Source organism: Camelina sativa, chromosome 3 (genome assembly GCF_000633955.1).
Source record: "Camelina sativa cultivar DH55 chromosome 3, Cs, whole genome shotgun sequence".
NCBI lineage: Eukaryota > Viridiplantae > Streptophyta > Magnoliopsida > Brassicales > Brassicaceae > Camelina > Camelina sativa.
Genome location: NC_025687.1, coordinates 5,632,662 through 5,647,914, shown reverse-complemented (window position 1 = coordinate 5,647,914; position 15,253 = coordinate 5,632,662). Strand labels below are relative to the sequence as shown.

Below are 15,253 nucleotides of genomic sequence, written 5' to 3'. Positions count from 1 at the left end.
CCCCCCCCTCTCGCTGTCCGTACTGTTTGCTAATAGACTGTTTGTCTCTACGAGGCTATGAGTTTACATATTGACCTTTCATTTTTTTTGGGTGGTCAAATAGAAAAAGTTTCAATTTCGCTATCTCATTGGCTTTTAAATACTTTCAACTCTATAAAATGTAACGGTATATAATAATCTAGTTTTCAATCGTTATGATTAAAACGTTAAAATTTATATCAATCCTTTTAAGTTTTCACCCGTCTGTTGATAATTCAACAATTTTAGACGACGTTTTAGAGCTGCCATATGTATATGAATGTGAGACAAATTTTGATTGCATCATACATTAGGAACAAATATATATTAAATACCACTATATATATATATATAGTATATTCAGTGAAACATTCGGAGAAAACCGAAAAGAAAAATTATATGAAAGAAAAAAGTACATCACAGTCGAAATAAGTTCACAAGATTTTTAAAATAAAATAGTATATGCTAATCACTTAACACACACACACACACAAAATGCTTATCAAATAAAATATCCTTGTGTTAGTGTATAGCATGGTTAGTGGCAACGAGTTGACTTACCATTAATAAGATAACACAAATGATTGTACGTATACCGTAATTGAAGTCAACTTTTTTCTTAGCCACTTGGCTGAAACCGGACACTCACTCAATCGAGTTGAACGGTGAACATCAAAGGCTGGTCCGCGAAGAACGCTTTCAAGTTAGCTATAGCAACCTCTGAGATATTGTTCAAAGATTCTGCCGTCATTCCAGCAGCATGTGGAGACAACACAACATTTTCAAGACCAAACAGTTCTTCAGGCACTTCCGGTTCATTTTCAAACACATCCAACCCCACTCCCCAGATCACTCCATTGACCAGACACTTCACCATCTCCTTCTCATCGATAAGCCCGCCTCGACCGATGTTTATTATAACCCCATTCTCCCCAAGCGTCTCCATCACTTCTCTGTTCACAATGTGGTGTGTTTCATCAGTGAGAGAGCAGCAAAGGATGATAAAATCATTGTCGGCAGCTAAGGAGAGAATGTCGGGGTAGTAAACGTATGGTACGTCTAGTTTGGGGTTTCGCGAGTTGTAAGAGATGATGCAGCCAAAGGGTTCGAGTCTTTTGGCGACTAGAGAGCCTATGCTCCCCAATCCAACTATCCCTACTTTCTTTCTGTTTAACTGCAGTGGAAGATCATAATCAGAAAAACATATTGTCAGAAATTGGACTATATTACCAAAAAATAAAAAGAGAAATAATAATAATGTTGAAAACAAATGTTTTACTAATTGATTTTAAGACATATAAATCTATATGCTTTATAAGATGTTTAAGGTGATAACGCAGAAAATTTGTATAATTTTGTTTCTTAAACCTTTTTAATTAATTAACGAAAATGAATTTTCTATAAAATCCATACATATATAAGCAGAACATATATATTATAAACCAAATCAAAATGAAGTATCTTATAGTCTAATAACTTTATCAAAGAATATAGTCTCAAACTGACTATCTTGCATCACCAATCCATAAGAGATGTATTGTATGCGAAACCCTTTACTAAATGAATCATATCACATTAATTATTGTGAATCCCATATCGACGGCATGTTGACACATATAATTTACAAGGAATGAACATGCAACGATTCTTTCACTGTAATGCAACGTACCTAGAATTAAGGCAATTATGATAATTAATTTAATCATCTATAGTTTCTTTATAAATTATAACTTCTACAGTATTTAATTATTTTCTTTTGTTATGATTTTTTAAGAAAGTTTTAATTACATTTTCATAAATAGACTTTCATGTTATATAGGTTTAATACAATTTTGACATGGTGAACGAAGTTTGGAGATTTTCCATTTTAACTGTTACTTTGCAGCTATATGGTTGAAACTTAGAAACAAATTAAATATTTGAACAAACCTTGAAGCCAAGTGGATAGTCCCAGAGTCTCGTCCACTGACCAGACCGAACATATCGATCAACTGCAGCAATGCGGCGGATGACGCTTATAAGCAAACCAACGGCAAGATCCGCAACGTCTTCCCCATAAGCATCGCCGGCGTTCGTAATAACAACTCCGCGACGCCTACATTCGTCTAGGTCGACGTGGTCGAACCCCACGCTGGCGCAAACCACTATCTCGAGAGAAGGGAGGTTCGATATGAACTCAGCGGGAATGGGAAGCCTACCGAGGCTGACAACGGCTCTGACGGAGGCAGCATGACTGGAGAGGAAGTCCTGGAGTGAGTCCTCCAGCGAGGTGTGGGTGTAGAGAGCGGTGAAGCTGTGACGACTCAGATGCTCATCGATAAAATCCAGAGCCGGAGGACGGTGAACGAGGATGACCGGTGGAAGTAAAGAAGACTCCTCCATCTCAGAAACCTTACTGTTTCATTTTGTAAGTTCCCATCTATCATATATATATAGTATACTGCTCAAGAACTGTTATTTTTTTCTTCTTATATGTTTACTTTATAAGGTAGAACATGAAATGGCAAACAAATACTAATCTGATACTTATGAGTTATTAAAAAAAAAATGGCAAACAGATCCGGAATAGAAGAACCTACAAATGATTTATAAAAACGATAATCTGCTGAATGGGCAACAAATTGTTAGTGAAAAAAACTAATCAACTTGTTTGAATTGGTTAAAATAAACGACTCCAAAAAAAAAAAAAAATTGACAAGTAATATTTTGATGTCATTTAGATTATGGACTAATTATAGTACAGAAACATGTGAGGACTCATAATGTTGATCAGGGTTCTATAACTTGGTCTTTCTTTATTTTGTACTGACTTTTATAACAGGGTCTTTTTTATATATAATAGATAACACTGGCTTTATACGTGCGTTTCTGTGGATATATCAATGCTTGGATACTTTAAACGGCAAACATTCGCTTTTCGCTTTTCTCTTTTCTTTTGTTCTTTGTCAGTTATTTACATAAATGATGAAATTATACAATAGAGTATCATAGTCCAAACACAACACACCAATTCAACTCAAAAGAAATCAATGCAGTCCAAAATGGATATGGTGATTAGATTTTATCGAGATGAATTGCCTAGACCGATTGAAATACCTCTTTTCCGTACGTCAATGTGATATATACATGCGCTTACTTCTTTCATCTTTCAGAAATTTACCTTTTATATATAAACAAATTTACTTTGTCTTCGAGACGAAAACGTATATATGACGATATCGACACTCAGTTTGTAATTCGTGAGGTAAGCAATACAACATCAACGACTCTCCAAAATATATCAATTAAGGAATAGAAGGGATGGTCGAATTGGTTCATCTTCACGTCTCAACGTCTCTCTTCTTACATATATATATATATCATTTAGTTTTTTAAATAGTTCTGTTGCATCATATATATTTTAAAGTTTGTTTTGATAATATCTTAAACGAAAACTTTAAATACACAAAGTCAAAGCATGTTGCATGAATACTCTTCCTTTGGGCTTTGGCTTTTGAATTATTTGGTTAATAAAATTAAACCGGACGCTCTCTCAATCCAACCGAACCGGCGAAAGCAAAGGCCGGTTCGAGAAAAACGCCTTCAAGTTAGCTAGAGTGATCTCTGCAACATTGTCCAAAGACCCTTGCGTGGCCACACCAGAATGTGGAGACAAGACAACATTCTCCAAACCAAACAACTCCTCAGGAACTGCCGGTTCGTTCTCAAACACATCTAAACCAGCACCACCAATCACACCATCGGCCAGACATTTCACCATCTCCTTCTCATCAATCAACTTCCCTCGTCCCACATTGATAATAACCCCATCTTTACCAAGCGACTCCATCACTTCTCTGTTCACAATGTGGTGCGTTTGCTCCGTCAAAGAGCAGCAGAGAACGAGAACATCGTTGTTGGCTGCTAAAGAGAGAATGTCGGAGTAGTACCGGTACGGAACACTCGGTTTCTCGCTCCTTGAGTTATAAGAGATGACACAGTCAAAGCCTTCAAGTCTTTTAGCTACAAACGATCCAATGCTCCCAAATCCAAGTATCCCAACTCGCTTGCCACTAACCTGTAAACAACAAAGATTACTAACACATATACCAAGAAGAGTCTTCTTAGAAGACCCACCCACAAACAAAAGTTTTCATCTTTGTCTTTGATCATATGAAAACAGAGTACTCTGTAGCTCCACATATCTAAAGCTATGTCTTTTTAAGATCACTAAAGCCAAAAGTTTTCAACTTTACCCCTTATCTAAGCTACATCCTAACCCTAGATTGATTAGAACGATTGTTAAAGAATCAGAATTCCAAATACTGAGACTTTGAGAGTGTTTGGTTTGATCTGGAACAAACCTTGGACCCTAGTCGGAATTCTCCAGATTTCTCCCAATCACCAGACCGGATAAACCGATCGCCGGCGGGAATACGACGGAGGACGCTTATAAGCAACCCGACGGCGCAATCCGCAACGTCATCCGAGAACGCGTTGCGAGCGTTCGTTACAACGACCCTGCGGCGCTTGCACTCAGCCAAGTCGACGTGATCGACGCCGACGCTTCCACAGACGAGTAGCTGGAGAGAAGGTAGATAAGAGAGGATCTCGGCGGTTACAAAGAATCTGCCGACGACGACGAAAGCTCTAGCTGAGGAGGCGTGACGGGAGAGGAAGATCGGGAGTGGCTCCGATGAATTGTTAGTGTTGAGGATTCGGAAGTTGCGGCTGAGAATCTCGTCCATGAAATCCAGAGACGGTGGTCGGTGAAGGAGTACGAGCGGAGAATCCGAAGCTCCCGCCATTGATGTTTGAGATGAACAAGAGAGAACAAGAGAGAGAGACGACTCTGTATGGTATAGTTTTTGTAGCAAAGCAAACTATATAAGATGATTCGTTGGTTGAACTTGAGCATCATATCATAATCATAAGTAATTAGTATCTTTTTCATTATTATGTTCCTAATTACGTTTAATAGCTGTCAAAATTAATTATTACTAGTATTAGACTGAGCCTGAGGAAATGAAAACATTATGAACATCTCTAACGTATTAATCTAAATAGAGGAAATAAATTATCACATCTAACGAATTAATCTTAAAAAATTTGGTTCATTCAGCTTTGTGTAGGAAAAAATCAAAAAAAAACAATTCATACAGATTTGTTTAATTATTTCAACTAATTCAAACAGCATCTGCATCAAAAACGAAATAAACATTTAGAAAAGAAAACAGAATCAACGTGTGGTGGTGGTAGATTGGTAGCGCAGCTCGAGGTTTAGAGGTCTACTTCCACTATAAACATGTGACCAACTTTTGGACTTTGGTCCGTTAGTTTGAGTCGAGGTGGGCTTGTAGAAAATTTTCAACCCAAGGGAAATGCTATCACCTGTTTAAGTCGGACTCAATCCGAACACCAGTGCCAATTATGAAAAACAAACAAAACAAAACATTAATTCCCTTATTGAAGTACATTATGAACATACATATATGTATGTAAAAGAAATAAACTTACCATGATGTTCCCATCTTGATTATCTTTACTTGAAGCTCTGAGAAATAAACCTCTGTTCCCTCCTCGACCTACACAATTTATCGTTCAGCAAAAAAAAAAAAAAAATACAATATTTAGATTTGGCCACCTCTTATTTCATTATTTAGAGAACAGATTATAGATAATAACCTCAGAAACGATGGTGTGTATGAATCTTTGGTGCAGTCTAGTTGAGATGCAACTAACAACATTAAAGCATTGCTCTTGAGACAGAACTTGAAAGACTAGAAGCGTATCTGACACAGCAATTCGCTACGACTTCTATTCCGTTCAAACAAGCCCTAACCACAACATCGATGTGTCTCTCTCCAACACAATAACAATCTGACAATAGAGGTGATGACGATGATGCTAATGATCTTTTAGAACATTCTCTTGTTGAAGATGGATGAGTAATAGACCTCATGATTTTATCTCTTTTCTCGCTCACCTCTTTGATCTTCTTTTGTAAGTCTTTGATGTATTTCACTGATTCTTCAACGTGATCTGATGAACAACGTTTACCCTATTCACGCAATAGAATCTTTAAACTTCAAACCAAAGATAAATTATAATTAAGTAATGTATATACCTTAATTTATTGAGATGGCAATATATGTCTTAGATCCTTGAAAAGAAATGCGACTTCTTGCCTTCTTTGTTTCTCAATCTCTCTACATTTCACTCTCGTGATCCTCTTTTGTGGTTTCACAAATTATTTGCTTTCCAATGTCTTCAATATGGGTAATCGGAATAGGTGGATTAGGTTCTTGGAGTGTTGAAGGAGAGAACAAACTAGAGAAATCTAATTCGTCTTCATAGACAAAGTCAGGTGTGAACAATGGAGAAGATGAAAAATCCATAGGATTGTGATGTCTTTTGTAGTTGTGGTGGGAATTTTGTTGGTGATAAGAGAGTATTTGGGTTCTCTGAATTTTAATTTATATATGATTTTCTTATAATTAATCTCTGCTATGGTTTTTATCATGTAATTACAAGACGAAGTTGTCTTATTAATAATAAGAAGAAAAAAAATCTCCGACAATTATTTACGTCCGTACGAGATAAAACATTTAATTTATTTTAGAAAGATTTTAACCTGAGCTGTTCATTTAGTGGCTAATGGCTATTAATTAAAGTAGGAACCTATGTTTAAAAGATGCTTTTTTTTTTTGATCAAATGTTTAAAAGATGCTATATATATTGAAATATACTAGTATAATTGATTTAGTGGCTAATGACCAGAACACGGACAAAGACACGGACACGATATATAAGAGCACTCCCATTGGTCATCCTTTGGGGATGTGTTTCATTTATTTAATAATTAAGTGATTGAAAAATAAAGTTTTAATCTGAAATTTTCAGAGACCTGTGTCTCTGCGGAGAGTATTTTAGATACCCACAGACACGCACGTGTCACTTATCTAGAGGTTACGATTTTTTTTCTATCTCTTTGCTTCTCTCTCTCTCTTTCGATTCCAACAGAAACACGAATCGATCAAAAATAGGAAGCTATGCAATCTCATCAGCAACCTTGTATCTCTTGTACTACTTTCAATATCCTTGCTCCCATCTATAAACGTCTCTCTCCCAAGGTTTTGTTTCTTTTTCATCAATTTTGATTTTTTTTTTTTCTTTTTGGTAAATTTTTGGATTATGTGTGTGTTGTTGGAAATGTAGGATCAGAGTCTTCGTGAAAGTGATAATCGAACGTATTGGCTTGGAAGGAATCATAGAATCATTGATTGGTTATTATATGAGAGGTCTTCCATCATTTGTTTACAGGTTGTTCGACGAATTGCCTCTATGAAAGGAAACTCTTTTTTTTTTTTTTTGATGCTCTGTTTCTGATTTTTTTGTTCTAAAGGAGTTTTGGGTAGGGAACGAAGAGCTTGTTAATATGTATGAGAAGAGACTTGGTGACGCTGGTTATCTCAGTTACAAGCTTGGCCGTACTAATAACCGTGGCGATGGTATTTAACTTTGTGACAATCTTCTTGGCATTGATGTTTGTTGTTTCCATGTGTATGTGGCGTTTTCATTTGTGATTTGGTGATGATGATAGGTTTGCTTACAGCTGTTCATAAGGATTATTTTAGAGTATGTAGAATCTTATCAGAAGGAAGGAGGAAGAAGAGAAGATGCAGAGCTTAACATCAAACGAAGTTGCGGGTTTAGTGGTTGGAGCTCTGCTTATCGGTGCCACCATCGCTGTTTCTCAGAGAAGGTAACGTTACAAAGCTTTTTACAAGTTGCGGGTTTAGTAGTTGATTTCCGATTGATTCTTCATGTAGATTTAGGAATGAAATGCTGGAATATGAACTTACTTAGAAATGTTGTTACGGAATGGTTATATTGTAATGTGCATCTTACTATGTCTTGGATTTTGTAGTTAATTATTTATGTGTGCTGGTTGATTTTGTTGTCAAGGTTGATGGAAGTGGGAAGAAGAAGGCAGGTGGGTTTTCTGTTGGCAAGAAGAAATTGAAAACGAAACTGACTCCAGCTGCTAAAGCTAAAGCTGCTCAAGCTATGGAGCTAGACAATTGACAAGGAACCTCAGTTTTCTTTTCACTTGTATGTAACCCTTTGTTCTACATTGTCATCTTTGTCTCTTTAGTTTCGTTTGAAAAAATCAAGTTGAAGCTATAAATGATCTGAAGGTACTAATGTTGTAACATAGTACAGACTCAACAAAACTCAACATAGAACAAGAAATCAATGTTCAGTTTTGTGTGCAGTTTTGTGTTGAGTTTGGAAGACACCCATATTTAGGGATGACTAATGGGAAGATAAAAACTAAAAACAATAGGATGAAGATGTAAACTTAGATTAATATTATTTTTAATATTTTAAAAAGTTAGAGACACTAATTTGAGGATGTGCAATGGGTTTGCTCTAATAGATATTGTGTCCGTGTCCGTGTCTATTGAAAGCTCCTCTATTGTCATTTTTAATATATACTAAGGATTTCCTTTATTGTCAATGATTCGTATGATCAAGCAGTTTACAGAAATGGCAAACAATATTATTTAATTCTTAGGCCGGCCAACAAAAACTTAATCATAGACCTATATTCAATGTTTTCACCAAGGAAAAGGTTGACGTTTTAAGATTTATGTCAATTTCATGCGAAAAGTTAAATGGTTAATAATACTATATATCAAAGAGTGGGACAAAAATAGTTAATGTTTGGGTAGTCTGAATTGTAGTCCCCTGTAAAGTTCCAATTCTTACTTCACTCCCATGGAACTTTAGCCTTTGTTTCTAGCCACACAACAAAATTTTGACAATGTATATCCCCACCTAATTTGTATTTCAAGTTATATCCCCACGTCTCTTAAATCTAAACATTTTCTGTCTAATTTGTCATTAAACCAGATTCAATTCACAATTAAACCGAAAATTGGAACTTGATTTTACCCAGATTTTGAATCAGTTTCATTTATCAAACATTTCTTTCAAAACGATATAGCTTCCCACATGCCGTGAGTAACTAGATCATCTCATTAAAGCCATGAACTTTAGGAGATCTGCAGGTCTTTTGGCTAGCTTTCACCAAGGCTAAGAGAAGCTTGTGCTCTACTTTTTTTTTTTGTTCTTATCACGTACTTTTGTTTTTTGCTCTGTTTTACTAGTTTATTATGTAATAGATTCATAAAGTACTATAAATGTTTTTTTAGCATGAAAATGAATGAGTTTTAAATACGACAAAAGACAAAACCCAAAGAACTACTATATATTGCTAACTAAAAAAATTCCTACGCTTGATCCACCTGAGACACTACATGTGTAGATTGACTGGAAGAAGCTTCACCATGACACTGAAAATGAAATCAACAGAAATAAACACAAATCATTATAAAAACAGAGATGAATAGCAGTTTTTCAAAGATGGATAACTAGCGCTTACCCTTTTGGCCCGTTTGGCACAAGACCGAGTATTGTGACCAGCTTGTCCACAGTTTTTACAATGCATTGTCCGTTTATTCTTCTGTGATGGAGTGGAAACTTCTTTTGCCTTGAACTGCTTCTTCTTCTTGTTTTTCTTTTTGGATGGAGACTCATTGATTCCTTTTATTCTTTTTTGCTTCTTACTCTTTTTTCTTCGTCCAGGTTGTGGTGGCTCAGGAGGTTCACCCACCAATGACACATCACCTCTGGCCCAATGACCTGCACCTCTAAGTGGAATGATGTTCTCACCATATAACTCTCGTAACCGTGAACTACGAAACCAATCAGATACGTAGTCATCTGAATTAAGTTTCTTAGTCAATATTACTGCATATCCATGTTCACAAGGGATCCCACATATATCCCACTTAACGCAAGTGCATTTTCTGCTTCTCATATCTGCCCTCTCTGAATGACCATCGATTTCATCGGATCCGCTATCGGAAGAACTTGAATCATTGTCGTCTTCATCAGAAATTACAAAGCCTGGGTCACTTGGATCACTTTCATCTTCCAACATCTTAAGACGCCACTCTCTCTCAGAATCATGTTCTTCGCCACTATTATTGGAGAAAAAATAAAGGATTTATCTCAAAATTACAAAACATGTACTGCAGTCATGCTATTAGAGTTTAAATATCTTACCTCATTGTAACCTGAGAATCGAGGCACTTCTTTAAACCAAATGATATCCTCTTCCCTGAATCAATGTCTCAACTGCTGAAACCATATAAACCCTATTTTTTTCTCTCGATTTTGTCTCTGGTACTTATAAAGGTATCGACTTATGTTTACATTTTGGGTTTTTGGTTTAAGTATAAATTACAATTTTAATTTGGTTAAATGATAGATTAGACAAAAAAATGTTTAGATTTAAAAGACGTGGGGATAGAACTTGAAATTCAAATTAGGTGGGGATATACATTGTCAAACTTTTTTATGTGGGTAGAAACATAATCTAAAGTTTCATGGAGGTGAAGCAAGAATTGGAACTTTGCAGGGGGCTACAACTCGACTACCCTATTCTTTTAGTCATGATGGCATGGGAATCTAAAGTATTCGGAACATCATTAAGTCATACTTTTCTGGCCAGGGACAGAGATCAAATTTATTAAATTTTTAATTAATGAGCTCATAGCAAAACTGATTATGGCTGGTTATTAATTAGTCAAGGAAGCAAATCAGGTTAAAGGATGGAATTTAGACAAAAATTGGTCGAAAAAATCTACATACATCAGTGAAATCACGAATTAAAACAATGATTTCTCATTGTTCATTTGTTTTCCAAATGATTTTTCGGATTTTTTTGTTCGTCTCTAGCTAGAATCAACTTAAAAAAAAAATCTTTTTAGACTTCTCTCAAATTCTGGCTATGTTCTTCAAATTGATTTTTACTGTTAACTTACAGGTTTAGCATTCTCTAAATTACGTGACCATGCATGTTGGTACGTTACATGAAAACCATCAAGTTGGAGTTACATAATCTCTATTTAATTCGTGACCATGCATGTTGGTACTTTGTAGTCATGATGAGTATCACATTAACAAAAAGTCATGATCTATATACACTACCTCTAGGAAGACGTGGCAGGTGGCAAGATAAGTTTAATTATGCAACAAAAATATATCTTATGTTCGTTAACAATACATTATTAATTCCTTTTATTGTACATATATTAAAAAACGAAAAATCCAGGAAAAATTAATATAAATATACATATGAACTTCTGCCCATCTCCATTATCTTTTCGTGAATCTCTGGAAAATAAACCTCTATTCCTTCCTCCACCTGCACAATTTTAAGAATTTCCCTAAAATATTAAATATATTTTTTAAAAATAGATATTTTACTAATAATAATAGTTGCACCCTCTTTCCTCATAATTCAGTACTGAAAGAATATTATAAATAAATTACCTCAGAAATAATGGTGTGTATGAATCTTTGTGGCTGTCTAGTTGAGATGCAACTAACAACATTAAGACATTGCTCTTGAGCCAGAAGTTGAAGAACACTTGAAAGAAAATATTCGTGTCTGTAACAACAACTTACTACGATCTCTAATCCGATCAAACAGGGGCTAACCACAACAGCCATGTGTGTGTCTCCAACACAAGAACAAGTTGACGATGGGGATGATGTTGATGATGCTAATGATCTTACAGAACAGTTGCTTGTTGAAGAACGATGAGTAATAGTTCTCTTGATTCGGTCTCTTTTCTCACTGATCTCTTTGATCTTCTTCTGTAAGTCTTTGATGTAATTCGCAGCTTCTTCGACGTGATCTGAGGAAGAACGTTTGCCCTATTCACGCAATATTATCTTTAAACTTCAAACAAATTAAAGAAAAGTTTGTATAGGAAAATCTAATTAACAAGATAAGTAAGACTAGGAAAATGGCTCACCTTGATGTATTGAGATGGCAATAAATATCTTAGACTCTTGTAAAGATACGCAGCCTCTTGCCTTCTTTGTCTCTCAATGTCTTTATGTTTAGCTCTCTTGTTCTTCGGCTCATCGTCGCCTTTCCTGATTTCACTTGTTATGGTCGTCTCACAGACCTTTTGTCTTCCATCTTTTTGAATCCCAGCACAATGAATGATCGGATTAGGTTCTTGGAATGATATAAGCCTTGAAGAAGTGACCAAACTAGAGAAATCAAGATCATTTTCATGAGGAAAATCTAGTGAGAACAATGAAGAATTTGCAAAATCCATACGATGATGTATTTTATTTTTTCGGTGGTTGTGGGAGTTTTTTTTTTTGTTTTGGTAAGAAGAGAAACTTTAGGTGCTATGCTGTTTGTTGGTGTAGAATTTCCATAGCAGCGCTGTTAGTCATTTTATATCATCCTTTTTATTGAAAAAAAATCCTTTATGATCATATATAGTCTTATTTGAAGAAAAAAAAAAGTTTGTGATATCAAAAGAAAACAACGTTTTAACAAAAAAAAATAAAATAAAAACAACGTTAAAATCTCCGAAAGATACGATTGAGTGAGTGATACTAATAAAAGATTATATTTATTTGGGAAGGCATCATGTTAAACGATTTAAGCTGTACATTTAGTGGCTATTAATTAATATGGTTACGCAAGGAAACTTACATTTAAAATGTGCTTCATCTTGCATATCTTTTGTTTCATCCGCCAGTAAGTTCCTGAACTGATAAAGTAAAAAGGGTTTTAATGAGTTTTAACTTAATAATAAATGTAAATATTCAAAAATAAAAGAGTCAAATACTCCCCCTGTCTCATAAAGATTGATGTTTTGAGATATTTTTTTATCCCACAAAGATTGATGTTTTGTAAACTTCAACAAGTAATCATTGAAAATATTTAAATTTTTTGAATTGTTATTGTTTTATATTTTCTTTCTCTAATTATAAATTAATTTATAAATAAAAATTAAAATTTTTCTTAATATGTGTGAAAGTGTCAAAACATTAATATTTGTGAGACAGAGGAGTATAGTTTCAATAATTTCTGTTGTCAAAAAAAAAACGTTCAATTAATTTCTTATGTACTACTCCTAGTCTCTTATGTTCTGTAAATATGGATTTTAAAGTTTTCACATATACTCAACCAGTTACTCCTTCCTAACAATACATACACTATTTTATGCAATAAGCACTTTCTCGTAACTACGGCCTATAGAAATCCAAGAAACATCAAAGTTTACAATTTTGATATTTACTATATAAAAAGTCTAGAAAATTCTCTTAAAGAAAAACAAGATGAAAATTATTTAATCGTATTAAATCATTATTTTATGGTTAATTACATCATTATTAAGTCAATGTCATTTTCTAGTTTGCCAAAGATGCCGGAATACAGTATTTAATTCTTAGGCCGCATAGAAAACATATAGTCCCTAGACTCCTATTTTATATTACTGCTTTACTGTTTTCATCAAGGAAACAGTTGATTTTTTAAGAGTTTATTATGTCAATTTCATGCGAAAATGTTAAAATTTTATTTTGTCCAAAAAAGGAAAAAGATATTAAATGAATATTATAATTAAATTGTACTGAAAAAATTCAATAAGTTTTATTAGTTTTTGTGACATGATTGCATGGCGTCTAAATAAAAGATTCGTAACATCGATCGTACTCTTTTTTTGGGGACAGCGACCCTATACTGTATACCAAAAGTCTAATGAGCGCATAGCAAAACTGATCGTTGTTGGTTAATCATCAAAACATTTACTTCAATCACCGGAACTTATTGCAGCATACTGGTCTGGTTTAGACATGGATTTTGGTCATAATCGGTCAAAATTAAGGATAAATGTGAAATCGCAAATAGAAGAAAACAATCACCTACTCAAATTAAGTCCTTGCAAGTGTTTTACTCGTTAGACAAATTTTCTCGTTCAAAACTCATCTCAAATTTCGACTATGTTTTCTTATCTTTGAGTTTCGTTGTGTCTTACAAGTCCAACACTATTCTAGTTTATACAAATGCATTAGCAAAAAGAGTTTACCAAAGAGATAAATGAAGATTACGTTACATGAAAATATCACCGAATATTGAGTTACATGAGATGAGAGTCATCAATATGTATACAGTCCGTTACTTTAGCTCAAATACATTATATAGAAAAACTGATCACTAATCAACGATCGCTTTCAAGTCACGTATATGAAATGTAAGTGGTTGATATTAAGAAATTCGCTAATTAATCACAAATTTATTCAACGGTAATGGAGATTAAGAAGGGTATTTATATTCCAAAATATTCATATTGGGGGCAAAATAGAGTCTGATTGCGAATGATGACGCGGACACTTGAAATTATTTTGCAATAATTGGTGGATTTTTAATGTATAAAGGGACTACATACTGGGATCAGGGTTACGTCTGATACTTCCATCTCATAGGGATAATGGTCCATTTGATATTTTACGTAAGCGTGTGTGTCATTACTATGATCATAATTCATGAACATGTATATATGTTGGCAATTATGATGAACATGTATGTTGGCATGCAATTTTTGGAAAAGGTCATCATAATCATGAACATGGATGTTGGCAATTACGACGGTGGTGACACAAGTGCTAACACAAACACACACTATCATAATTAAAAACTACAGGTTTTTGTATATAAAAAAAAAACTACAAGTGTTGTTGTATACCTACTACAAATTGCTAATTATATATATTTAAATTGTAAAGTAGCTAATTATTTCAAACGCGATTGGTTGATTCAACCGGTTAGAATTATATTTTGACTCAAAAAAAAATATTTATTTTGGTGAAAATATATAGTAACTGAATATATATATATTGTAACTAAAAATATTACTTTTAAAATTAAAAAGGAAAAATTAGAAATCGAGAGGAAGAAGAGAGATGGCGATGAAGATAACCAAAGAGGAAGTTGTAGAGAAGCTCAAGGACGACGGCGATTTTGACCGTCTCCGCCTCAAGATCATACGCCGCCTTAAGGATAACGTAAACCCTAATTTCTCTTCTTTTTTTTTTCCGCCCTTCTCGCATTGCATCTATGGATAATAATACTAATTAGTGTTTATGGCTTTAGGACCTGTCATCAAATTGGAATCCGATTTGCCTCAGTTTTAGCTATCCGTGGAATCTTTAGTTAGTTTGACTTTGAGTATTAGCGAATTCAATTGAGAGTTCGATGCAAAGTTTGCTCTTTTGGTTCATATAGACTGAGAGAGAGCCCAATCCTCCATGAGTGGTTTTTAGGTACCTAACTCAGTTAGCTACTCTGTTTTGTTTTTTTTTTTTTTTT

General features: G+C 34.4%; 5 protein-coding genes and 1 pseudogene across 5 annotated transcripts in view; 2 read left to right on the top strand and 4 right to left on the bottom strand.

Annotated features, from left to right (window-relative positions):
* On the bottom strand, positions 570-2,400 carry LOC104771490 (glyoxylate/hydroxypyruvate reductase HPR3-like). Its single transcript, XM_010496022.1, has 2 exons — positions 1,948-2,400; positions 570-1,192 (listed from the first exon to the last, which is right to left on the bottom strand). Exons 1-2 carry the CDS (start codon positions 2,398-2,400, stop codon positions 668-670), a joined length of 978 nt encoding a protein of 325 aa, XP_010494324.1. The 3' UTR covers positions 570-667.
* Positions 3,413-4,897, bottom strand: LOC104771481 (glyoxylate/hydroxypyruvate reductase HPR3-like). Its single transcript, XM_010496013.2, has 2 exons — positions 4,362-4,897; positions 3,413-4,075 (listed from the first exon to the last, which is right to left on the bottom strand). The coding sequence occupies exons 1-2, from the start codon at positions 4,803-4,805 to the stop codon at positions 3,551-3,553; spliced, it is 969 nt and encodes a 322-aa protein (XP_010494315.1). The 5' UTR covers positions 4,806-4,897; the 3' UTR covers positions 3,413-3,550.
* Positions 5,096-6,555, bottom strand: LOC104771471 (annotated as a pseudogene).
* LOC104771463 (uncharacterized calcium-binding protein At1g02270-like) lies at positions 6,847-8,316 on the top strand. The gene is made up of 5 exons (XM_010495993.2): positions 6,847-7,130; positions 7,216-7,320; positions 7,403-7,508; positions 7,644-7,762; positions 7,966-8,316. Exons 1-5 carry the CDS (start codon positions 7,050-7,052, stop codon positions 8,083-8,085), a joined length of 531 nt encoding a protein of 176 aa, XP_010494295.1. The 5' UTR covers positions 6,847-7,049; the 3' UTR covers positions 8,086-8,316.
* On the bottom strand, positions 11,187-12,326 carry LOC104771452 (transcription factor bHLH55-like). The gene is made up of 3 exons (XM_010495981.2): positions 11,895-12,326; positions 11,407-11,793; positions 11,187-11,278 (listed from the first exon to the last, which is right to left on the bottom strand). The coding sequence occupies exons 1-3, from the start codon at positions 12,204-12,206 to the stop codon at positions 11,192-11,194; spliced, it is 786 nt and encodes a 261-aa protein (XP_010494283.1). The 5' UTR covers positions 12,207-12,326; the 3' UTR covers positions 11,187-11,191.
* Positions 14,794-15,253, top strand: part of LOC104771445 — a 1,830-nt gene continuing 1,370 nt past the window's right edge. The window contains exon 1 of the mRNA XM_010495970.2: positions 14,794-14,949. Coding sequence (XP_010494272.1) covers positions 14,848-14,949 — 102 coding nt within the window. The 5' untranslated portion in view covers positions 14,794-14,847. The remainder of the gene's footprint in view (positions 14,950-15,253) is intronic.

Bases quoted from the DNA above. Each gene is read 5' to 3' on its own strand.
- LOC104771463 (XM_010495993.2), top strand. From the start codon at position 7,050: ATGCAATCTCATCAGCAACCTTGTATCTCTTGTACTACTTTCAATATC. The intron at 7,131-7,215 runs GTTTTGTTTCTT...TTGGAAATGTAG, and splicing joins ATAAACGTCTCTCTCCCAAG to GATCAGAGTCTTCGTGAAAG. The intron at 7,321-7,402 runs GTTGTTCGACGA...TTTGTTCTAAAG, and splicing joins CTTCCATCATTTGTTTACAG to GAGTTTTGGGTAGGGAACGA.
- LOC104771490 (XM_010496022.1), bottom strand. From the start codon at position 2,400: ATGGAGGAGTCTTCTTTACTTCCACCGGTCATCCTCGTTCACCGTCCT. The intron at 1,193-1,947 runs GTTTGTTCAAAT...CTTCCACTGCAG, and splicing joins ACTATCCACTTGGCTTCAAG to TTAAACAGAAAGAAAGTAGG.
- LOC104771452 (XM_010495981.2), bottom strand. From the start codon at position 12,206: ATGGATTTTGCAAATTCTTCATTGTTCTCACTAGATTTTCCTCATGAA. The intron at 11,794-11,894 runs GTGAGCCATTTT...TTGCGTGAATAG, and splicing joins TGCCATCTCAATACATCAAG to GGCAAACGTTCTTCCTCAGA. The intron at 11,279-11,406 runs GTAATTTATTTA...AAAATTGTGCAG, and splicing joins TACACACCATTATTTCTGAG to GTGGAGGAAGGAATAGAGGT.
- LOC104771481 (XM_010496013.2), bottom strand. From the start codon at position 4,805: ATGGCGGGAGCTTCGGATTCTCCGCTCGTACTCCTTCACCGACCACCG. The intron at 4,076-4,361 runs GTTTGTTCCAGA...TGTTGTTTACAG, and splicing joins AATTCCGACTAGGGTCCAAG to GTTAGTGGCAAGCGAGTTGG.